The sequence below is a fragment of the Eublepharis macularius genome, chromosome 9 (assembly GCF_028583425.1).
Source record: "Eublepharis macularius isolate TG4126 chromosome 9, MPM_Emac_v1.0, whole genome shotgun sequence".
Lineage (NCBI taxonomy): Eukaryota > Metazoa > Chordata > Lepidosauria > Squamata > Eublepharidae > Eublepharis > Eublepharis macularius.
Genome location: NC_072798.1, coordinates 28,641,816 through 28,667,014, shown reverse-complemented (window position 1 = coordinate 28,667,014; position 25,199 = coordinate 28,641,816). Strand labels below are relative to the sequence as shown.

General features: G+C 44.6%; 1 protein-coding gene across 2 annotated transcripts in view; it reads left to right on the top strand.

Moving 5' to 3' along the window:
* The first annotated feature begins 236 nt into the window (after nt 1-236).
* HIPK2 (homeodomain interacting protein kinase 2) overlaps nt 237-25,199 on the top strand; it is a 205,196-nt gene continuing 180,233 nt past the window's right edge. For both annotated transcript variants that reach the window (XM_054988220.1, XM_054988218.1), the window contains exon 1: nt 237-686. In XM_054988220.1, the coding sequence (XP_054844195.1) occupies nt 668-686 (19 nt within the window). In that variant the 5' untranslated portion in view covers nt 237-667. The remainder of the gene's footprint in view (nt 687-25,199) is intronic.

The following is a 25,199-nucleotide window of genomic DNA, read 5'->3' as shown; positions in this document are numbered from 1 at the left end:
CCGATTTCGCCTAATCTCGGCGGCCGGTTTGCCTCTCTTCACCCCCTCGCTGCGAGTTTTTTTCCCTGGGAAACTGCGATCCATGCCATCGGCGCTTGACTATTCGCAAACTCCCCCTGCTCCGCTCCCTCCCGGCCTGCCTGCTCTCCTTCTTCCCTCCCCTTCTTCTTTTCTCCTCCCCTCTCTGTGTCTCTGGCTCTCCGTCTCTCGCTTCCTCTCCTCTCCTAATGCAACTTTTGCCGAAGCCCCCAACACACAGACAGACAGACATGTTGAGCTGAGAGCTTGGGGGGGATCTCTCGAGCCCCCCCTCCCCGCCCCCCACAGCCCCAAGTCTGGGGGGACCTCGGCCACCCGCACCCCCCTCCCCACTTGACCTGTCCAGCGTGCCTCGACCCCCTTTCCTCCCCCCCTGCCCATCTCTGGCTTTTGCCCCTGTCGGGGCTGGTGGGGTTTTGCGCTTTATGGAGGGTTCGGTGGGTCTCCCCCCCCTGCCTCCCCCCTCGATGAATTGAAGCAGTGATGCAGGAGGCTGCTGGCCGCTTCGGCTGTACGGAGAGACACAAGCTCAAGATGGCAGATTTCTATTGAGTTTAAAGGGGGGGGGGGACCTGAATCCTGCTTCATTTTTCTCTCGTTGCCATGAATAACAGACATTCTTGCAGCGATGGCCCCCATGTACGAAGGTAAGGCAGTTTTACTAGATCTTTTGATTTCTCTTCCTGCTTAGCCGCCTCTTTCCAATCCAGAATAAAGGGGGGGGGATTGATGGCTATCGATTTGGCACCCCCCTTCCCCCTCTGGCTTTATTGATACAGGAGTTCTCAGGGAATGTGCGGATAGGGGGTGTGAGTGGTTGTGTCGATTTCAAGGCGCCGCTTTGTGCGTTCCCCAAGAAATTCAGAGGATCGCTTGGAAAAAGAGAAGGTTCGTGTGCTGTTTCTTCTCCATCCCCCCCCCCCCGGCTCCCCGCCCCCTTTTTCAGATGCCTTTCAATATTTCTCCCCTCTGGCCGGCGAGACGGGCGAGATGCCGCAAATGGACCGCGTCTCTGTTGCAAGTCCGCAGCCGGGGAAAGTCTGGTTTCAGTTAGAACAATGAAATTGACAAGGGTCGCCCTGCAGTCGCCGGCGCAGAAGCTGCGCTTGCCGTGTGGAACCTCAAGAGCGAATGTAGCCGAATTCTTCTTGGCAGTTCAGCATTCGGGGCTTTTCAGACCCCCTTTCCCCCACGAGGCGATCATTACCCTTCCCCACGTTTAGCTGATACATTATAACTGCATAGTTTTTAAAAGGGGGGAAATCTCTCTACAGGTTTAGTATGTTGCCTGTATGCGCTTGAACGTCAGGGCAGAGAGATTTTTTTGTATGTGGATTTTTCAAAGGCAGCCGGTTAGTTCTTTCAGTTTCGTGCTAAAACAAACCGGGGTGGAAGGGTGGGTCGGAGGTGACAGGGGAGTGCACGAAGTTGGTTTTTCAGGTTTGAATTGGAACCTAGCTGGAGAAAGCCTAGCTTTAAAAAAATATTTTTTTTAAAAAAAATGGTAACACCTAACTCTGGTTTAATTTAAATTGTTTTGCGCGTCCTGAATTGGCATTGATTAAAGAGCGTTACGTAAATTGCACAGGAGGAAGAAAAAAATAAAGCCGCCTTGGTCATTGGTTGTTTTTAATTCAAGAATTGCCTTGCCTGATCCTTTTTATAGCAAAACCGGGGATGGGTTTCGCGGTAATGCCCAGGCGAAGCTGTTGTGTGTGGGAAGAGATACTTTTAACCGTGCGAGGAGGAGGGCGATCAAACTTAGAGAAATCCAGTCTTAGTTGAGATCTGTTTTTCACGAACTATTTTCTTCTCTACTGTAAGTTACCGATCTAAATGGTGGAGGATATCCGTGGTTGGTTTTAGTAAATGCGTGGAGTGTGAAATACCGGAGCTCTTCCTGAGAGAAACAAACGCGCCTAGCTTGCTTTACGTGTTTATTGTGCTTTCGCAGAAAGAAATATATTTATTTTCCCAGAGTTTCTCTCTTTTTCCATTCTAGAAGGAGAAACCTTGCAGGTCCAAAAGCAACCCCATTAGAAACGGCAAGAGAAAAGTGCACACAAAATTAACACTAGAGTCCGCCAGCGGAGAAAAAGAAACCTGCTGTTGCTGCAAAAGGCAGCCAGCAAGGAGTTATATTTGTATTATTAAAAACTGTGTGTGTAAAAAGAGGCCACGGTCTGCGGCGACTGGAACAGCCTGGCGCTTTTAAAGGCTCTTTCTCTTTAAACGCCTCCCACAAGCGCCCTCTGCTGGACGATTGAGTGACGGCGGTCTATTCTAGGAAAGGGACTATTCTAGGAAAGTGGGAGGAAATGCCTTTGCAGTTTTAATAAACATTTCTGGATAGGAGCTTGGAATCTCTTTTTATTTTATTTTTTAAAATTAAGTATTTGAGGCAATGTTTTTTGATAATGTAGCTGACAGCCTATTTTTCACCCCGTTGTGTCTATGAGCTCCTCAGGTTGACTGCTCTTATTTATGTCATTTATAGTCCGCCTTTCTCACTGAGACTCAAGGCGGATTACACAGTATGAGATTAGTACAATCAGTATCAAGTACATTTCAGTACAGTATCAAGGACATTTCCATAAACAATGTCATAGGGTAAATAGATACAAGTTTAAAAGACATAGTATTAGCAAGAATCCTCTTTCTCCTATTTCTGTAGGTCTATTTCCATGGGGACGATTGTTAGCTAATCTTAGCTCAGGCATTGTACTTTCTCAGTTTCGATGCAAGACAATCAATGCTTGTTCCATCATGAAAAACCACACAGAGACCATGGTCCCAGTCCAGAGAAAGTTAGGCCCGTTCCCATATATGCATGCTGGACACTTGATGAATGGAATGCTAAACAATGGCTTGTGTGTGTATGAATGGGACACAAGAGTGCTAATATTCCCTCAACCGGAATGCTCTTTAGTGAAGTTAGCTCACAAACATTCTACAGCCAGTCATTTGGAGCTGAGTCAATGTATGTGCCTCACTTAGTTTCCCTGTGTGTGATAACTGGTAATGGAATGCGTGAACTGTGCCAATGAAGAGCCCTGAGATGATGTAAGGGGATAAGAAAATTGGGTCCATGGTGGCCCATTTACAGTGCACTCCTAGTTCCTTTACTTTATAGACTTTAATGGACTTAGACGGCTATAAACTCTGCTTAGGATTGCATTGTCAGACACACAAATCATCGCTTGATATTGCAGCCGCTGACGGATAAACATGAATGTATGAACAAGGCCCAAATGTACAGCAACCATGAGTGCAGAAAACAGGGTGAAGTACAGGTAGTGTGTGGATCATCCCTTTGTCACACTTAAGTCACACTGAAATTGCCTAGACAAGTTTGTTGTAACTAACCAACAGCGCAGTCCTATGTGGAATTGCTTAGATTGGAGAAACTCTGCCTAGAATAGCACCGTTAATTTGTTCTGTTGGTTTCAACTGGATGTCAGCATGAGTAACCTTCATTGGATTTGGGCCCAGGTGTCTTAGTCCTGCTCTATCATTTCCTCCCTGTTTTATTCCTAGACTACCTTCCTCCCCCAGGATGCCAGGATATTTGCCATTTCCCTGTCCTGTAACTCTTAAAAAGAGTTAAATCCCATCCTGTTAAATGTTCCAGTTCTTTACCAAGAGGGCAGAAAGAAACCCACTGGAATGAATTAGTCAGGTCCAGGGCTTTTTTTCAGCAGGAACATGGTGGAATGGAGTTCCGGCACATCTGGAAAATGGTCACATGGCCAGTGCCCCTGCCCCCTGATCTCCAGACAGAGGGGAGTTTAGATTGCCCTCCACACTGCAGCACGGAGGGCAATCTAAACTCCCCTCTGTCTGGAGATCGGGGTGGGGCCACCAGCCATGTGACCATTTTCGCCGAGGGTGATTTAAACTTTGAAAAACTCCCCCCCCCCTTGTTTCAGCTAACCCAAAGTGACATCAATGTGCGGTCCTGAGTTCCACCACTGAGTTCCACCACCTCTTTTCCCAGAAAAAAAGCCCTGGTCAGGACTGTTTCCTTAGTAAGATCATTTCAGACCTGTGAGCCTCTGGAAAGTAGGCATGTAACTCAAGGCTACGGTTCAAAGATGTTTTCAGTGTGGATGGTCCTGGTTAAATAATCTCAGGAAGCAAGAGGCAGAAAAGATCTTTCTGTGCCCAACACTCTGGAGAGCTGATGCCAGTCAGAGCAGACCACACTGAGAAAGGTGGGCTAACACCACCGTGTTAAGGGTGGTGGTGCATTTATCCATTGTATACCATTGCTCAATGGAAGAGTGAACAGACCCAGCATTTAGCTCTCATTTTATTTGTTTTTTTCATTTCGACCCCACCTTCCCCTTCTGTGGGGACTGAAAATGGCTGACATTATTTCTCCTCTATTTTTTCCTCAGAACAGCCCTGTGAGGTAGGTTAAGCTGAGTGTGTGAGACTGGCCCAAGGTCACCCAGCAAGCTTCTATGGCAGAGTGGGGATTTGAACCGGCCCCCCCTCCAGATCCTAGTCCAACCCTAGTCTAACATTGTAACAACCACACTATACCACTCTGTGGTTGTTCTCAGTGTAGTGGTTAACTATTCCCAAACGACCTGTCCAGCTCAATGAAATATTCTTTTCAGGAAATTACGTGGTAGATCCAAGACTTACTTTTCAGACTAGACTTCATTTTACAATGGCAGCAAACTTGGGTTTACTCCCAAGTACACCCCTCAACAGGGGACTGTAACCAATTCTGGCCTCTTGCTGACAATAGTATGAAACAAGTGGATCCAAATCATGTTTGTCGCATTCATACATAAAATTTTTACATGTATGCTTAAAGGTGTAGACTAAAAATACATATTGTGCAAACTGGCTATTGGAAGCAACCAACATAAATTATTGCTGCTTCAGAATTTAGCTGGCTATTGTGTCTTAAACTGCCCCAAACCGGGCAAGTCATTAAACGAAACACACAGGAGGTTTACTTGGTATCAGGACACAGAATTGCTTTGGAGAAGGATTATTTCAAACCCTACTGGCAGAGATGGTATAGAAAGCCTTGGGGCACTGTAACGATTAGTTTCCATGAACATATGAATGCATAGGAGTTTAGGGATGTTTATGAAACATTCCTTCCTTCATAACTGTGATTATTTGATGGCTAGGTGTGCTGAGAACTTCACAGTCAGGAGAACACACCTTGGTTGAGCTCCCTCAGTTACATACAGGGCTCATTTTGAGGGGGAATGCGCAGGAACGCAGTTCTAGCAGTTCCCCAAAGAGGTCACATGTCAGGTCGCCAGGCCCACCTGACTCTTGGCCATTTTGGGCCCGTTTCAGCCTGGATTGGGGCCGAAACGGCCCAGATCGGGCCTCTGACAGGTGGTGGATCACTCTGCCACCCAGCAGCGGCCCAATCTTGACCATTTTGGGCTCCTTTTCAGCCATTTTCAGCCCCCTTTTGCCATTTTGGACCCAAATTCGGCCCTGAATGGCTAGGATTGGGTCCAAAACTCCAAGATCTGTGATGTTGGGGGTGTGGCATATGCAAATCAGTTATGCTAACGACACACTTCTGGTGATGGCAAGGGGCGTGGCATATGCAAATGAGCTATGCTAATGAGCTCCTCCAGCTCTTTTCCTACAAAATGACCTCTGGTTACATAGGAGGTGAAATCCTGCTTGGATCAATGTATTTTCATCATTTGCAGTCCGCCTTTCTCACAGAGACTCAAGGCGGATTCCGCAGTGTAGGGCAATATGAGCTAATAATCAAAAACAATACAATAGGGTATGGATTGCAGAAATTAGAATACAAGCAGAATCTGACAGAGAGCTGAAAATAATGCCGAAACGAAGTGCAAACAACTCAACATGACATGTTAAGCGATGTAAAAACTACTCAGTATGTGTACAGTAAATACAGTTCACGGTCCCTTGTCCCTTTACCAACCGTCTTTCAGCACCATTTGCTTACAGTACAGCCCTCCAACCTGTGCAAAAAAAGCTCTCCTGAATAATTCAGTTTTGAATATTTTGCCGAAAGCCAGGAGAGGGGGAACCTTCCTGACCTCCTCAGGCAGGCCATTCCCCAAGGTGGGGGCCACCTCAGTGATTTTGCCCATTGGGAGGGTGGGCTCTGCAGAAGGCCTTGTTCAAACGAGAGAAGCTGCCATGGCGGAGCATAGAGGGAGAGGCAGCCCAGCAAATATGGAGGCCATGAAGGGCTTGGCTGTGATAGTCTGCACCTGGACTTGAGCCTGGTAATGGATGGGCCGCCAGTGGACTGACTGCAGATCACTTTGATGTTCCTTGCTGAAGTTTGTCACGAGCGCATTACTGTGTCGATCAGCTTCGTGCCTGCGCAGCAGCTGCTCGGTCATTGCAGCTTCTGGCTGCTTTCGTCCAGTTCAGGAGCTAAACAATTTCATGTACCAAGGAGTGTCCCCCAGATTCATGGCCACCTGGGTCATTATTTTGACCGACTTGTGTAAAGCAGAGAATCCTTGGCTGCCCGCTCCCTCTTTGCTCTTGTGTACCCTTTAGACGACTGGCGTCAAGTAGAATGCAGTGCCCGCACTGTGCACCTGCCCAGCCAGCGGCATCTCTTTGAGGCCCCTGAGCAGGATGTGAATTGAGTCAGCGAGAGTTCGAGCGTAACTGTTACTGGCAAATAAACAATTTTTTTTCATGCTCAGAAAATCAGGAAAACGTACACGGATTTCATATCATTTTATTTGGCTCCCAAGAGTTTGAAATTTGTTTAAAAAACAGTGGGGGAGATGGTTAGAGGAAGGAATAAAGGCAGGCTAGCAAGCAACAGAGAAGAGCAGTCACAGAACAGAGACACAGAGTTCCAAGACAAATACTAATACTTGGCATTGTCTTAACATTTTTCCTCCTGAACATTTGACATGCATCATATGCATGATCTCACTTGCCTTTACAACAACACTGTAAGTTAGGCTAGAATTATTGTCCCCCTATTACGGGGACTGGGGATGAGAGAGTGTGGCCTCTCTTCATGCTGAAAATGAGAGTTGAACTGGGGGACTTTAGCTTGCAGCTTCAATCATTATGCCACAGGACACTGAAATGTTCCTTCCCCCCATTCCTTGATGTTCTGCCACATGATCCCCAGCTGGAAGAGGTTCCAAGACATCTTCTTGACCCCCCTTTCAAACTGTGGGTCGTGAGTGACCCAAAAGTGGGTCTTGCAGATGGGTTGCAAGGTGCGCCTGACATGGGAGAGGAAACACCAGAAGAAGAAACAGTATGGAGCTGCTGCCTCATTTTCTTCTCCTCCTTTCCGTTTTCCAGCATCCTCCTTCATCCCCCCAGGCTTGGTTTGCTCCCAGCCTCAAGTGGTGTGGGAGGTGATAGGTCCACTGCCTCTGTCTAGGCTCAGTATTGCTCTCAGCCTACAGCTCTGCAGTGGTGGGTCTGAAAAAGTACAGTGAACTCAGACTTGGTTCCCCCTTCAAAAGGTTTGAGAATGCATGTCCTAACCTCACCACTTGTCTTTGTAACCATGAGAGAGAGAGAAATCGCTCATTTTAAATGACAGTTGGAATCCTTAGAGTACCAAGCACCAGTTTCCATGCTTAGTATATGATCTGAAGCAACAGACCTGATGTCAAGAGTGCAAAAGTATTGTTCCTCAAACTGGGAGGAATGATAGAAAGTTGCCCAAAGCAACTTGTTTGTCCCATTCACTGGAACCAATGTGAACAATTTTGATCCATTTTATAACAGGTTGTCCATATCTTAAGTGAAGGAAGGCTTACAATGATGAGTCTTTTCCATTTCTTCCCCGATTCTTTTGCCAAGTGGTGTTGGAGTCAAGTGAGCATTCATGCATGTGCTCATAGGATGTGATATTATAATAAAGGTGGCTAGTGCTGGGTTCTTTTTCTGTAACAAAAGTTTCCCCATTCCATGCTCTCAATTTTAGCTTCTTCCCAAAGTATCAGCTCCTGCTAGATCACCGATGTGTTGGATCAATACTGTTCTCTACTGTGTAGCAGAATCCCGGTAAGACCAATATTCCTGCTACAAGATGCCGATGCTGTGAATTGGACAAGTTAATAGCACCGTGATCAGTAAAAGCCACATGGGAGATACTTTCCCCCCAGCAATGTTCCATTTATGCACAGTGGGCCGGAGTCCCTACTGTATTATAGCCCTGTTGCATCAATATGACCATGCAAAAAAGCTTTGCAGTGCAGAGAAATGATTGGTTGACCATAAACAGTATGATGCCCTTATATAATAACTAGACATGGTGCAAGAGTGGCAGGGAGGGCTGGTGTTTAACAGTGACTGAGAGCTGATGATGATTTTTTATTGCGGTCCTTAGACCAGGTATACAGAAGAGATGCATATTTAAGAGATTTCACAATTTGGATAAAAAGATTAAAAATAACAGATGAAAATTGATATATCTAAGTATCATAAAATTTTCTTAACCTGAGTATTGCCATACAGAAATTGGCTATTTGATAAGCGATCTTTGCATCTTTGTCTGCTAAAAGAAACTCGAGTTTAAGTTTTTCGGGGAGATCAGGTTTCCCCCCCGAACAACGGGGTGATTAGCTCACTGCGTGCCACCTTATAGTGCGAGCATGAAAAAACCACGTGTTCCATGGTCTCCACCTCCCGTGACTGGCAAGTACAAAGCCTTTCAGCAAAGGGGGATATTCTTAATCAACTGAGGGCCAAGCTACAAGTGACGAATGACACTTGAACGGCAAGTGGATTGAGTGGAGGGCAAGTGAACAGGGAGAAATACACTTGCCGTTCAAGTGTCATTCGTCATGTGTAGCTTGGCCCTGAGAGTTTATCCTGTGATTTGGAAGTGGGGCCAGTTCTGAGATGAATGGACAAGTGGAAGCGGGTGCAAACCGAGAATTCTTTCAGCTACCTCCAACTTTCTGGAGTGCCCCATGCAAAATTAGGATAGTATTTTGTTGTTGGGGCTGATAGGCCCTTTGTGCTACCCCATGCAACTAGCCATTACAGGAAGCCTATGCATTCCAGTGGCCCCTGTTTACCTGGGACAGTTGCTATGCTCCAGTCCCTGTCCATAATCAATCATAACCCCCATTTCTCCCATTTGGGAATGCTTTGTTAGAATTTGGTTTGTGTGAGTTACTAGCATTGCCATTCTTCGGAGTTCAACTTCAGAGCCAGCATGATGTGGGTGTAGCAGTTAGAGTGTTGGGCTACGATCTGGAGACGCAGGTTTGACTCCTTGCTCTGCCATGGAAGCTTACTGGGTAACTTTGGGCCATTCTCTCTGTCTTAGCCTAACCTCTTCATGAGAGGAGAGGGGAATGGCATTATAAACCCATTTGAGTCTCCATTGTAGAGAAAAGCAGGGTATAAATAGCTAAATAAATTTCCTCCCCCAGGGATTGATGGAGTTGAACCTTGGAGTGTGAAGCTGAGCAAATCTATCCTGTGATTGCTGTGCATGCTTGCGTGGAAGCCGCCACCCACATTCATGGAAGAACTGTGCAGTGCTTCCGCGTGTGAGCGGAAGCTGTTTTGTGAACTGTCGATGATAGCTAGTAGAATTCCGGTCCATCCACTGGCAGCAGCTCTCTAGAACTTCCAGCGGAAGTCTTTTACATCACTTACTGCTGGAGATGCCGGGGACCTTCTGTGTGCCAAACAGATGCTCTCACTCCGAGCGATGGGCCCCTGAACAGGGATTCCTCCCCACCCCCAGCTTTTAAAAACTATACAGGACAGGCTGTTGCCGAGTAGATGAATACAGCAGATGGACAAGAGGCTTCAGCGATGCTGGAGGAGTGCATGGGGTGCTCTTTCAGTAATCCTTGCCTTGAGAATCGGAGTGTTTTCTTGGAAAGCATGGATGTCCCTAGGCTTTAGCCATCTGTAATATGGGGATATTAATACTGCTCTACATTTCAGGGCTGTTGTAAGGATTTGATACATGCTAGAGTAATGTATGTATTGACTTACTTGCTTCATTTATACCCCAATTTTCTCCCCAATGAGGGCCTAAAGTGGTTTATATTGTTTTCCTCACCTCCATTTAATCCTCACAACAACCAGATTAGACTGTGTGTATGTGACTGGTTCAAGGTTACCCAGAAAGGTTCGTGATAGAGGAGGGATTTCAAACTGGGCCTCTCAAATCCTAGTCCATCACTCTAACCACTAAACCATACTGGCTAACAAATGGTTGATAAATACAAATCCTAAAAAGGATTATGATTACCTCATTAATTCCAGTCACTTGAGGCCTTATGTAAAATATCAGTAGTCGGGTGTTTGCATAAAGAGGAATGCACTTCACGCAGTGAGACTTCGATACACGGCTGTTTGCAGTAAGGTGTTTCTGATTAGTTGGACTTTTGCTTGATAAGAGCAATGGACAGGTATCAGACACAGCAAAACAAGTCAGGAAGTAGGGGGCAGGTCTTCTGCTATAACCTGAGACCTCAAGACAATTACCTCTGTCACCTGCTGGTGCTTCACAGGCCAGCAGGGGAACAAAGGGGGAAAATGTGTGTGGGGGGCATCTTGCTCGTGCATGATTTCACTTCTGTCAAAAAATTGGAAGTGTTGGGGGCCACTAGTATTTGCCCCACAGTCTGTGGTGAAACAAAACTGATGAGGCATGATTTAGTTTTTAGACATCTTATTCTTGATCAAGAGTTGGACACATATTTGGCCTGATAAGTGGCAGTGGGGCGAAATCCAAAATGGCTCCACAGCAGCCCTCTTAAAATCAGCACACCAGATTTCAGTGAAGTCATTTTGACATACATCGACCAGAACAAAATAAACCAATGAATACAGCCTGCAAGGAAAGGGCAACTTAAAACATATATCTCTTGCTTGCTAAATGTACCATATGGTCATCGTTCATAAACAATTTCATTGACCAGAAGGAATTGTCTTTAAACACAGGGAAGTTTGGTAGTTAAAGAAGAGATACTTTAGGTGAAAGTAGACTGGCAGCGTGGTGTAGTGGTTGAAGTGCCAAGGCAAGACTAAAGACCCCCAGGTTCAAATCTTCCCTAGCCAGGAATCTCTGTCTGACCTTGGACTAGTCACCCACTCTTGGCCTAACCTACTTCACGTTTAGTTTCTTGCTGGTATTCTCAGGAGGTGGGAAAGTGTGAGGTGTGCATACAAGTCCCTCAACAAGCTGGGTTTGTACAACATTGTGCACAATGTTGGTTAAAAGTGACATCGGAATAAAGCCCACGTCATCCTGGGAGGCTTTTAAAAAAAATGTCTAGAGTGAGCAGATAGGCTTCATTGTGGCAGTATTGTGCCTAATTTTATGTTTTTAGTACACAAAATTCCCCCCAGGAGGAAACTTTTCTGAAGGAGGGTTTCCCCCCACCCAGAATAGTAAGTTCCAAACCGAGAGAAATTTGAAGAAGCAAATCTCTGAACACTGTTCACAGTCCTCTAGGAACAGAGACCTGCTGTGCAACTCCGTTCAGAGCTACTTCAGTCTAAGCCAATGGAGTAATTCTGCATAAGAGTGCGATCCTAAGGAAAGTCAAGGGCCGTAGAAGGGAGTAAATTTGTTTCGGATTGCGCTGTGTCTAGCCTTTCAGGTTCCCAATAGGCTTTTATCTTGGGGCGTGCTCTGCTGCGTGATCACACCAAGCCGCACCGCTTCGATCGAAGGCCCCGTGGGTGTGTCAGAGGATGTTCTTTTGCTTTAATCATTGTTGGCAATATTAGAGACAGATCATCATGCAATGTTTTAGTTTTGTCAGCTCTTTCATTCCTCTCCCCCCCACCTTTTGCTTTGCTTACTGCTTCTCCTTGACAACTTTTATAACCATTTGCAGTATATTTTTAGCTGCAGTAGGTGCTAGTTTGGTATGTGGGTGGCTTGTGGAATTAATATCTGTAATTTCTGTAAATTGTACACAGCATCTCTGACATCGTTAGAACGGGGAAAGGAGCTATCCCGCTCTCAAGGCACAGCAGGACTAACGTGTGGAGCTCCTTATAATAACGCTGTGTGAGCTGCAGGCTTGTCAGGGAACAGGACTGAGTCTCGGGGCCTAGATATTTAAGGTGCCAAGGCCAAGATCTGGACCAGGTGTTTGCATGAGGACACACTCAAGACTGCAGTGAGAAAGACCAAGTAATCTTGGTCCTCTGTGTAGAAACATTTGAAAAAATTAGGTTGAAGCACCCACCTCCTGGTTCACATGAAGTAGCCAAACTGTGGCCTGGCCACCATTCCGGTTGGGCTTCTGCTGAGCTTCCTTACTGAGCTTCCATTGACTAATATCTTCTGGAAGTTTTTTTGGTCCTGCTTTCTGCTGGTCTCTTGCTCTAAACACTGCAAACAGAGGGTGGAAGAGAGACTTCAATGGATTAATCACATTCCCTGGGGCTTTCTTAGCCAGTGTTCTTTCCTTGTGCTCCTGGACACTGGGTCCAGCTTCATCAATTTTGTCTCTCTTTCTCTGTGTGTGTGTGTGCGTGCATGTGCTTGTAGAGACTGGCCCTTATATTTTTGTGAATGAGAAAAACCACTGGTTTTGCTTCATCTAAATGTACAGTGTTGCTGGTTTTTATGGGGCCTTAGGCACAGGTTGTCTGTGGGGCCCGTAATTGCAGCTCTATTCTCCTCTTCCTCAAATGCAGTTAATGTTGCTCCTAAACTGTGGTTCTGCTCTCCCCCTCCCCTCATGATACCATCCCCTACCAGTTATGATTCCTTCTTTTTCCCTATTACGGGTATGCTGGAAGGAGCAGCCTATTATACGTGAGGTATTTTTGCTTTCCACCAGTTCTATACGATTGTAAAGGGAGCTCTCCCACCTCCTTCCCCGGAAAATGGAAGTAAGCATCCACAATGTTGCAGTTGTTGCTCTGGGCAATTGAGGACAGCTGCCTGGAGAAGGCAATGGAATAGTGTTCTCTTGTGTTGTGCTTCCCTCGTTGTTATCAAGCATTTTTTTCCTCATTGGAATATGGAAGATTGACTAAGGGTGTGCGCCTTAGCAGATACCTAGCCATAACATCTCCTGAAGCCGGCACTGATGTTGCGGGCCTAGAGGTTAATAGATCTCCACAATGCAAAGAATCATCCAATAAAAAGACCAGGGGACTTCACGGCTGGGCCAGAACACCAACATTGTTACAGTTTGCCTCTTGTAATTTAAAAAAAAGAGTTGCATGCATTAAAGAAATCATCATATGAAATGAGCAACAGACAGAATTTCCCCCCTTTAAGAAATGTGATGACAGTTCAGTTGGAAGTTATTTGTTTTGGCCAGCAGCTATAACAACATCAACAACAGAAAAGAAAGGGAAAGGGAAAGAATGGGAAAAGAAAAGAGAGCCAAACTTAAAATAACAGCAAAGACTGAAATCAATACAACAAGTGAGCAGGGAATTCAACCAGCCTGATTGCAAAGAGAAGGTCTAAAGGCATCCTATATATATACAGACGAAGCCTCTTATAAGACAATACATTAGTAATCCATCTTGTATTCAAAAGAAACCTGCATCAACTAGTGTCCAGATTACAATCTACTAACAGGAGAAACATCCTAATACGAAACCACAAATGGAAAGCAAAAGTAACCACAACTGGAGCCAGCTCTTGGTTTTCACCAGCTAACAGGTATTCTGTTTTCTGTTGATGATCTTTCAACAAGTAGAGAGGAATCCAGTTTGACATGTTTTCAAGAGGTTGAACCGCAAGACCTGTTGAGAAGAGAGTCTTTTGGAAGAAACATTGTCAGGCAAGGTCATGACATGGCCACCAAGTAGTGTTGCCAGGTCCCCTTACCCTCCAAGCAGGAGACCTGGCACTCACCTGTACTGAAGTCTTCACATGTGCATGTGCGCATGCGCATGCACTCCCGGGCTACGCAATGACATCACTTCCGGGCCCATTTCAGGTCGAATCAGGCTGCTGCAGAGCACAGGAGCGATCCCAGGGCCGTCACGTGGCCTGTGCGATGACATCACTTCCGGGAAGTGATCGCACAGGCCACGTGACGGCCCTGGGATCGCTCCTGTGCTCTGCAGCAGCCTGATTCGACCTGAAATGGGCCCGATTTGGGCTGAATTGGGCCATTGTGAAGTGCAGGAGCATGGCTGGAGTGGTGCAGTAGGCCCTGCACTCTGCAGCAGGCCGAATCAGACCGCAGGAGTGCACTACGCCTTTTTCCCCGCTAGCCAGGTAAGCAGAGGTGGGGGATGGAGGGTGGGAGCGGGGCATCCCTCGGCCCCAGCAGGGGACTGGCAACCCTACCACCAAGCAAAGACAAGGCAAGATCAAGAAACCAGAACACTGTGCCAAGAGTGCCAGTGAGTTTATAGTTAGCCATTATACTGAGTAGAGGCTGTCAGGAAAAGGCTCCTCATGCTGGAACAAAGTGCCGCTGCTAGCAGAACGAATTTGCAGGATCCATCCTAATGCATACATTTCCATTTGCCACCCTTTCTCCTCAGTGGGGACCCAAAGCAACTTATATCCTCCATTTATCCTTACTCTCCATTTATCCTTACTCTACCCTGTGAGGTAGACTGGGCTGAGAATGTATGACTGGCCCAAGGTTACCCAGCAAGCTTCCATGGCAGAGTGAGAATTTGAAATTTGGATCCCTCAGATCGTAGTCTAATATTCTGACTGTTAGACTATGCTGGTTCCTGTAACGGCAGAGAGATTTCTCTGATGCTGAAGCAGGTATTCACTCCCCCTTTCAAGGTTTCAACAAAGAGCTGGGATTCCTCAGCTATTAAAGATGTTAACCAGCTAAGCAAAACAAGGAAATTGCTGTTTACTGCTTTTGTGAAAGGTCTGTGGACTTTTTAAACTTACATCTAAAATTAAGTTGGCCAGTTTCCAGGTGGGGACTGGAGTTCTCCCAGAATTACACTGGACTTTCAGACTACAGAGATCAGTTCCTCTGGAGGAAATGGTGGCCTTGGAGGGCCTTCATAGATATGATAAACCATAAAGTTTAGATGAAATGGAAATCCTAGAGTGGCATCACATCCCCTGTGATCTCTCTTCCAAGCATTGCCCGTTTGGTGTAGTGGTTAAGAGCAACAGGACTCTAATCTGGAGAACCAGGTTTGATTCCCTACTCCTCCACTTGAAGCCACCTGGGTGGCCTTGGGTCAGTCACAGCTTTTCGGAGCTCTCTCTGCCCCACCCACCTCACAGGGGGATTGTTGTAGGGATAATAATGACATACTTTGTTAATTGCTCTGAGTGGGTATTAAGTTATCCTGGAGGGTGGTATATAAATTAAATGTTGTTGTGTTGTTGTTGTTGCCCCCAAATCTTCAGGAATTTCCCAAACCAGGGTTGAAAACACTATTCAAAATTATCATAACTAGATCTCACTTTGTATGTCAAGGTGCATTGACCACGCTGTCTAGATTTTTTCTTCTTAAATTACAGTATATACATCTGCCAGCTGAAGATGAAGTGGGCTCTAGTCTATGACTGAATCCACATTACCTTGGCGCGTCCCAGTGTTGCACTAAATGTTTGCTAAACACCCGGAAATATAGCGTCTTTCAAGCGCGATTTCTGAATCGCACTAGAAAGACGCTATACTTCCGGGTGTTTAGCGAACATTTAGTGCAACACCGGGACGCACCGAGGTAATGTGGATTCAGCCTATGAAAACTTGTGCTAGTATACAACCTTATTAGAGGTTTTTTTTTTAAGTTACAAGACTCTAGTTTGTTTGTAATGCAACATAATTACTTCTCTGGAGGTTTTCAGATAGCTGCTGGTGAAACAGGTATGCAGGTGTTTCTGTTGTGTTGTAAATAAGTACTTTACCAGAAATTCTATTATACTTGCTGCATTGACCAACTGGCTTGCCATGTTTACAAGCCTGTAACTCAGAGGCAGAACATGAAGGTGCTTTGGGGAAAGAGTATCTTTCCCATCAAAACCTTTTGTGTACAGATGACAGCAAGAAGTTGCTTCCTCTTTCTGTTCATTTTACTTAGTAATAAGCTCAAAGGTGCCGTCACTACTAAGATTACAGGCAACTCTTTTCTAAGTATTACTGAGGAAATATATAAACACAAAATTCCAATTGGAAAGATTTAGAATTATAATTAGGAGTCTAGCTTCAAACCTTCTCAAATCTTAGGATGCTGAAAGTGTTTAAACAACAATGAAGAAACAAGTTAGTCAGAGGACAGGAATAACCTGATTAATTTTGATTTACCCGTGTGTAAACAAGGACATGTAGGAGTGGAGCCGAAGCACTCCATAGGCCAAGTGCCGTGCATGTAATGGAACTCTTTTCCCAGTGCAGCCTGAGCTGAATAAAATCCTCGTCCCGGGAGGGGGCCGGGGGTCAGTAGACTCCTTTAGGGGATCTGTAGGGTCACTGGGGAATCAGTGAAAATCTAGCCCATGTGGAACTGCAAATGGAAAGAGCCTTAGGATCCAACTCACTCGTGTTTAGTTTTGCACGCATGAACTGTCTCCCTTGTCCCTCTGACTACAGATGCAAGCCAATGCACACTTATCTGGGAGTAAGCCCGATTGGACATAATGGTACTTTACTTCTGAGTATACACATATAGGATTGCCCTATGAGACCATGGAGTCTGCAGTCATGTACACATTTCTTTGTAAGTCCCATTGAGCAAGGAAAGAACGAGTGTTCTCTGTTTTGTTTCTTTTTATATTCCTTGTATATATTTCTCAGGGGGTTCAGTTGTTTGCTTTTTGCTGTTGTTTTTGTCGATCTTTGTATTATTACACTTAGAAATGATATTCTCATGTGTGTGAGAGTCTAATTTACAGACTGATAAATAACAGTGAAAATGCATACATTCTGTGAGAACAATTCAGTGCAAGGAAACAGAAAACGATGTAAAAATAAAGAATTGTGGATTTGATCTGCACAATGGAAAAGCAATAAAGTAAATGGGGATGGAGAAGTCAAAGTAAGGGTTGACGACAGACCTGGAGTAGAATATGTCCCGTCCCTTTTACTAGAGGTTTAATGTGTGGAAATGAGCAGTTGAAGCTTTTCATGGCATGGAGTAAAACAATATCGCCTGGCAAATAACTACCTGCAAAGCCTCTGTGAAAGGGACAGGACATTCCCCCCACTCCAAATTGTTGGCCATTGTATCCAGCAGGGCTTTTTTTTTCTAGGAAAGGAGGTGGTGGAACTCCGTGGGTTGCCCTTGGAGAAAATGGTCACATGGCTGGTGGCCCCGCCCCCTGATCTCCAGACAGAGGGGAGTTTAGATTGCCCTCTGTCTGGAGATCAGGGGGGCGGGGCCACCAGTCATGTGACCATTTTCAAGTGGTTCCAGAACTCCGTTCCACCGCGTTCCAGGTGAAAAAAAGCCCTGGAAGTCAGAATGAAGATGAGAAATCTGAAACAATTTTTTCATTGAGCTCACTGGAATTTATTTCTGAGTAAATATGTAGGATTAGATTGAATGGAACTTAACTCCCCATCCATAGTATCTTGAGGAAACTCCATGTTGTAACAGGAAAAATGGTACTTAGAACGTGATTATATGCATGTTCCTTTCATAAATAAGTCACACTGAGCTCATCAGGATTGACTCCCCCAAGCATGCATGTACACGACAGCTGTCTTGAAGTTGCAGAGAAAATCCTTACATTTGCCATGCCTAGATTATATAGGGAGCAGTCCTTAGGAGGCCTACTTGGATGAATGTCCCATGTGAGAGCCAGCATGGCGTAATGGTTAGTGTTGGATTACGCTCTGAGAGACCCAGGTTTGATTTCCTGCTCTGCCATGGAAGTTCGCTGGGTGACCCGGGGGCCAGTCACATCCTCTCAACCTAACCTTCCTCACAGGGTTGTAAAGATTCAGTGGAGGAGAGGGCAACGATGTAAGCCACTTTGGCTCCTAATGAGAGAGAAACATGGGAGTATTAATGAAGTAAATAAATAAAAGTTACTCAATGGGACTTACTCCCATGGAAGCACCCTTGGGATTACAGCCTTAGATAATCACTTGAACTGAGAGTGCAAGTCTAAGAACACTTCCCTGGAAGTAAGTCCCATTGAATAGGTCTGCATAGGATTCTAAGCAGACCGACATATGATGGTGCTGTGAATCTGTACATAGGGAGGGAATGCACACCCTTTAGCCACTAGATCACATTACTTAGTTTGGCATCTATTACTGCCTTAGCTGGTACACCACCTAAAATTAATCTCCAGCTTTGCCAAAGGACTATCACATTTTTTCTCTATTCTTGCTCCTCGCTTTACAAGGTGCTTACTGTATTTATTAGAAAGGAAGGGGACCTTGAATGTAAGATAACGCCTTAAAAATTCTACCCCCCCCCCCATTTTACTGAACATAACTGTAACTTGTCTCTGAATGTAAGAGGACTCTACCCCTTTTGATGGCATACCTGGAAGGGGGGGAGGGATCTAGTCTTGCATTGGAATAAGTACCTTCCATATGTGTCCTCATTAGCATTGAAGGCAGATTTGAATTACTGCTGGCTTTTTCAAGGGAGAAAAGTTGCCATGTGTTTGTCCCAGTTGTTTTTAAATACAAGTAGATCTGTTTTGTATGTAATGCGGCCTACCCTATTTAAGTATAATAATACCTCCCCTGCTCTGCCTCCAGACTCTTACAAGCTATAGAGCTGGGCTTTTTGTCATGCCCAACATTTCCTCCTCCCACCCCACAACCAGCAGCAGCACCCAGCCGGATGAAGAGTTCTGCAGAACTTTAAAGCGTGGCAGTTGATCCTCAGAAAGTACTGCTTTTATGAAACCTTTGGGGCTCTCAGCGCATTGCTTCGTATTTTATTTCTCTTTTTTAAGACACACAATGGGGAATCAATTCATACTGACCCAGAGAGAAAGAGAGAGAGAGAGAGAGAGAGAGAGATTCCTCATTGACTGCGGAAATTTCCTGCAGTCAGTTTTCTGAACATTGCGGCTCACATGTGAGCATCATCCAGTCTGTCCAGTCTTTGCCAACAGTCACGCTGAATAAAAAGTTTGGTGCAAATTTGCATGTTTACATTTTTATTGTATCTATTTTTTAAAAAAGACTTCCTATATCATGGGGCTGATAAATATAAAGTTCATGAGAATCGTTCATATGGTAAAACAAGCACTGAACTTGGCAGAGATGTTACTGCAGTATAGTTCTCAAAAATAATGTCAGCGACTTGAAAATCCACAGCGTCGTCTCTCTTTTTAAACCCTTTGATAACTTCATGACAGTTTTTTAAAAAACTGAAAAACTATATAATCCACCAAACAGTACCTGCAAAAGGTGAAGAAGGAAAATATCAAAAGAACAAAAGAAACAGAGTACTAAAAAGTCAAGTACAAGGACCAATAATTAAAGAGTGATGTGTGAAAATATGGACCGTATTTGTTTTAAAGAAAGTCTATATACAGAACCTCTTCGCTCTGGAAAGTATACTCGCTGTAGTTCTTTTGAGATGTTGCAGTTGTGTGTACTGGAAACCTATGAGCCGTGCATATTGGGAGTGCACACAGTCACTATGCTGTGTGAACAGGGGCAAAGCACATATTTACCTTGCACGTTCAGCCCTGATATGCATGAACACAAATCCTGAAAAGGCTTGGGGGGGGGGTCAGTTCATGCTTACTTAGAGGTATATGTGCATAGTGAATGCTTTTGTCTATTTAAAACATTTTAAATCTGCCTTTCCACACAACTTAGGGTCCCCAGAGCAGTAGACAATAAAAGCATTAAAACAAGATTAAAAACACATGTAAATATGTTTTTTAAAAATTAAGGCAGAACACAGGAACAAATAAACACATGAATGGGAAGAAAGATGTGAGAATCGGAACCACGGTATGAACAAGGCAATGATTCGATGAACATGGCGACAGTGTGTATCAGGAGGAAGTTGGAACTACACATTTGGTAGACTTGTCATCTGCATGATTGTAATGCGTGGAAAAAGATCGTCTTGTGCAATCATCTTTTGAGAACTGAATTCAGAGGGAACACACACTTCTGGCTGGGTGGAAGGGGCTGTACAGAACACTGGCTGTGAATCTGTGTCACCGCTGAAGTACTTCCTTTCTCTAGAGCAGTTTTTCAACTTACAAACAAATGATTGAGGTTTTGTTGTTGTTAAAGTATACTTTACAAACTGTGCTTTTGTAAATTGTACAAGCAGTACTTTAGACAACATAAGAGAGGGCATTCAGCTCTCCAGATGTTTGGGGGGTGGGAAGAGGTCAGACAACCCAGAAAACCAGCAGTGGCTGGGGAGGTAGACGTGTGCCTTATTGGAAGAGCGAAGGCAGGGTGGGGGGAGCTGTGCTAACGGATGCTTTTACACTGATGCACCCTTAGGAAAGCTTCATTCTCTCATCAGGCAATGCAGGCTATTGCTTTTATGCTTTGCTTGTGGGCTTCCTGGAGGCCTTGGGTGCCACTGTGGGAAATGGATGCAGAGGAGTTAGCCGTGTTAGTCTGTAGTAGCAAAATCAAAAAGAGTCCAGTAGCACCTTTAAGACTAACCAACTTTATTGTAGCATAAGCTTTCGAGAATCACAGTTCTCTTCTTGCCCTCCATGCATCTGACGAAGAGAACTGTGATTCTCGAAAGCTTATGCTACAATAAAGTTGGTTAGTCTTAAAGGTGCTACTGGACTCTTTTTGACTGTGGGAAATGAGATGCTAGAGCAGATGGAATGATCCGGCCTGGCAGGGCTTTCCTTATGTTGTCTTATAAGGTGAAAATGCAGGGAAGGTAGAAAAGGGATAGATGTAAGAAAAATGGGATTCATTTACTGTATGCGCAGACACAGAAAATAATCTAATAACTCCTTCCTGCTCCTGAAAACATAACAACATTTTATTCAGGGCTAAAATGAACACAAAGAGAACAGAAATCTCAATGGCAATAAATGGGAGAAGGAAGCATATGAAGACCAGGGCAGTTTTGCCGCGGATACAGTTGTATTAGATTATATATTGGGGGGGGGGGCAGACAAATCTTTAAGATGCCCATTGTGGTTTATAGCACTTACTGTAATACTCCTTCAGGCGCTGCTGTTTCTTAAACCTGTTGCAGGTTGCTGATGTTACGGATTGTTTTGCTGACTCTTGGGATTTTTTAAACTATTTTTACTGCAAGTTATTGTTGCTTTTTGTTGTGTTTTAGGTCACTGTTGGTTGTACCTTTGGCTTGTTGATCCTTTAACAACAACAACAACATTCGATTTATATACCGCCCTTCAGGACAACTTAATACCCACTCAGAGCGGTTTACGAAGTATGTTGTTGTTATCTCCACAACAATCACCCTGTGAGGTGGTGACTTAATTTATGTACGATTTCTTATTTTTTATTTCTTGTCATCTGGTTCTTTTGGCTATAAGATGCCTGGAATAGTCCCCCCGCCCCCCAAATAGGACAACAAACACTTTGGCATGTTTTGGGCTAAATACATCTGCATTTTTGTTCTAAAACAAGTCTAGAATGTATATAAAATGGGGGGAAACAAGACAAAAAGACAGGTTTAAAATCCTTCCTAAACTTTCTTAAAAAGATGATCCTGATATGGCTTTTTAGAAATGATTAAAGAAATACAAAGGAGGAGATTCCATGAAGGTGGTGCTTCTGGTAACAGGATCAGAGTTATCCCAAGCATGCCAGACCAAACTCTCAAAGTAAAACAGCTTTGGAGGGAATGGAATCTGAAATGGAGGACAAGTGTGCTGTTCTGGACTAAGAGTTGATTCCTTGAAGATAAGGGATGGATAAGCTGGTGATCCGTAGACTGTAGCAGAGCTTATCCCAGAACTCATATGGCAAAGACCCATCCGTCTTGTTTAGACTGAGAGCAGGACCACAAGTGACGCCTGACACAGGTTGGACACTTGCCAGCTTCCCGCAAGTTTTGATGGGAAATGTAGGCAGCTTGGCGGAATGTTGGACAAGTGACAGTTGAAAAGTCCATTGGACAGCAGTCAGAGAGCGAAGCTACGAGACCAGGATGCCTACATTTCCCATCAAAACTTGAGGGAAGCTGTCTAGTGTCCAACCTGTGTCAGGCGTCACTTGTGGTCCCGCTCTGAGTCTCCAAGCAGCCCAACGTATGAAAGCAGGAAGAGGCTACTTGCAGTTTGGTCAACGGTTGTTTCATCTCTGTTCCTTCCTGTTGTGACTTTATTGCCTGCATATCTTGCTTAACTAATGATTCTGGGGCCCTAGCAAAATCCAGGATGGGACTCCGGAATCAGTACCTGGCTCCTGCCACATCCTGCCCTCTACCACCGGGGTCGCAATCAGGTGGCCAGGCTGATTTTCCCTGGAAGTGACATCATCTTGTCTATGATACCAGTTTTTAAAAAGTCCCTCCCACTGCTACTTGGAGCAGCAACGGGCAACAGGAGCTGCCTGGCCAAGCCTCAGGTGGGATGGGCACAAGCGGCCACTACTGGTGAACCAGCTGCCTGAGCCCCAGATGGGGAAGGTGTGAGAAGCTGACACTGACAAAGTCTGCATCTTTCATGGGGAGGGCAGGGTCTGGGGCTGTTGGGCCCCCCTTCTCATTGTGGGGAACGGAGCAGCTGCTTCTCTTTCCTAATGGTTAAGATCCCACCCACCCACCCACCCAGCTTTTTGCTTGCTCCTTCAGTTAAAATGTTTAGGGTCGGTCTGTTCTCTTGGATTCCTGGCCCACCTGGACCCAGACCATTTTGGTTCTGCAGTGATTTAGCTCTGCTTATGAGACTCATTCAAGGAGTCACTAGACTTGGTGAACATCTTAATTACGGCTGAAGGCATTGTCCATAAGAGTGCCAAAGGGCATAAAACCAATTTGTGGCCACAGTCATGTCTGATACATCTTTCTAGGGAATGAAAAGGCAAGATAACAAGAAGAACTGAGGAACAGGAACTTGTAGGAATGCTTGTAGGAACTCACAAAGCTCAGGAAGACCCAAGAAGGTGAGGTGAAGCTGTGTTTAGGAAAGCTATGAAAGTAATGGGTTCATTTCTTATTGTTTTGTTGTTGTTGGCCATTTCCACACGTCTTCTCCCCCTCCTGAAAAATAGCATAAAACTTACAGAACGACGCACCTTCATGGCATGATTTCCCAATATGACTTTGCTTCATGGTGCAATGACATCAGCAAACGCGCCACGAAGCAAAGTCATGATGGAAAATCGCACCATGTAGGTGCATCATTCCGTAAGTTTTGCACTATTTTTCAGGGCAGGGGGCGGGGGGAGACGTGTGGAGACGGCTGTTGTTGGTAAATCAGGATATCAGATGCTGACTAGTCAAATGAAAGGTGCAGATTGTGTCCTTAACCTATATCTTGGGAGTGCTCAGGCTAGAGTGTTCTGTACAACAGATAGTATGTATTTACTAGCGACAGTAAGTAAAGCCCTTGAGCAGGTTAAAACTCCACGTTGTTATAGCTGTATAGGAGCTTTTTGCATGTGTTGGCCAATATATCAATTGCTTCTGTTGTAAAAGATCTAGAGAGCTTATGTTGAAATTTTCAAAAATTTGGAATTTATTTGAATATGATCTGAATCCTGATCTGAAAATTCTGGCAGCAGTTCAAAAATCTGCTGTGATGTTTGGGTGTATCTGTTTCTGGATTAACACTTTTTTGGTGGGGGGTAGCATCTATGTTCTTGTCATAGTTGAAACTTTTTGCACCAAATTACTTTAATTCTTGCATTGTTTTTAACACTTTTGTACAAGAAATATGTTGCAGCAAGAATGTCTGTGTATGCATTCTTCTAATAACAGAAACAATGATGCAGTGTGACTGTCAGAAGAAACATGTGTGCTTAAAATCCCACTAGACCCTAAAATGAGGAACTGAAAATACTGAATGGATCTTTGTGTAGCCTAGAGAGTTCCATTTTCCCTCCTTGCAATGGTATCACATCTGAAAACCCACTTGGCAACAGAATTTATTTACTTCTTTTTCTTTATAGCCTGCCTTTCTCACTAAGACTCAAGGCGGATCATGCTGTGTAAAACAAAGGAAGGCATCTAATAAGCAATGCCCTAGGACTTTGATTACAAAAATTAGGAACTGTGCAAAAAAGTATCAGACACATATGTCCAACAATGCAAAAAACGGAATTACAAAATCAGAGAATAATGCAGTAAGATCAGGATAATACATGCAATAAACAGATAATGGTGGTCAGAAGTGCCCTCAAGTCATAGCTGACCTATGGCGACCTGCTGGGGTTTTCAAGGCAAGAGACTAACAGCAGTGGTTTTCTCTTACCTGGCTCTGCAACTCTGGTCTTCTTTGAAGTTCTCCCGTCCAATTACTAACCAAGGTTGTCCCCTGCTTAACTTCTGAGATTGGGCTTGCCTGGGCTATCAGGGCAAACATATAATACATATCATAAACACTGGCATAGACTACTGTCCTGTCTCTTTTAAAAAGTGCCTTCCTGAAAGAGTGTGCTTCTTGTGGGGGCGTAACTGAGAAGCATCTGCAGTACTTAGTTCTAAGGATTTTCCTGTTGCAGAAGTTCCCAAATATTTTACTGGTGCAAACTAAAACTAGATCTAATTTTTCACAGCAATTTTGTGCTGTCAAGCATTGCTGAGTGATGAGAGTCTCCATACGAAAAATCAAGAAGAGTCCAGTAGCACCTTTAAGACTAACCAATTTTATTGTAGCATAAGCTTTCGAGAATCAAGTTCTCTTCGTCAGATGCCTGATCCAAACTGGCATACGAAAAATGACACTGTGGTTACTCATGGAAGAGTAGCAAGACAGCATGGTTATAATAAGGTTTAGAAAATAACTGGCTTCTGGGAAATTGCAAAGCACTTCTGAATGGGGCAAATTTTTGAAACACAGTTAAAGTTCATGGCACAGAAGCATTTTTGTGTGCTCAATTCTCCTTTTGGTTACTCAAAGCCACTGGCTGATTTCCTCTAATTTCTTGTCTCTACTAGAAGGTCTGGGTCCTAACAGCAATTTGTAGGTGTCTTTTCTCCCCTCGGTTGACTTTATACCTTTCCTTCCTGTTTGAGGCATCCATAATCCTCCCTGTGTGACATCATGGTTGTTTCCGTAGCAACAGATTATGATATTGGAACAAAGGATAATGTCAAACAGGAGGAGGAGATGGGTTACAGTATTTGTATGTGATGGTGCATAATAATAT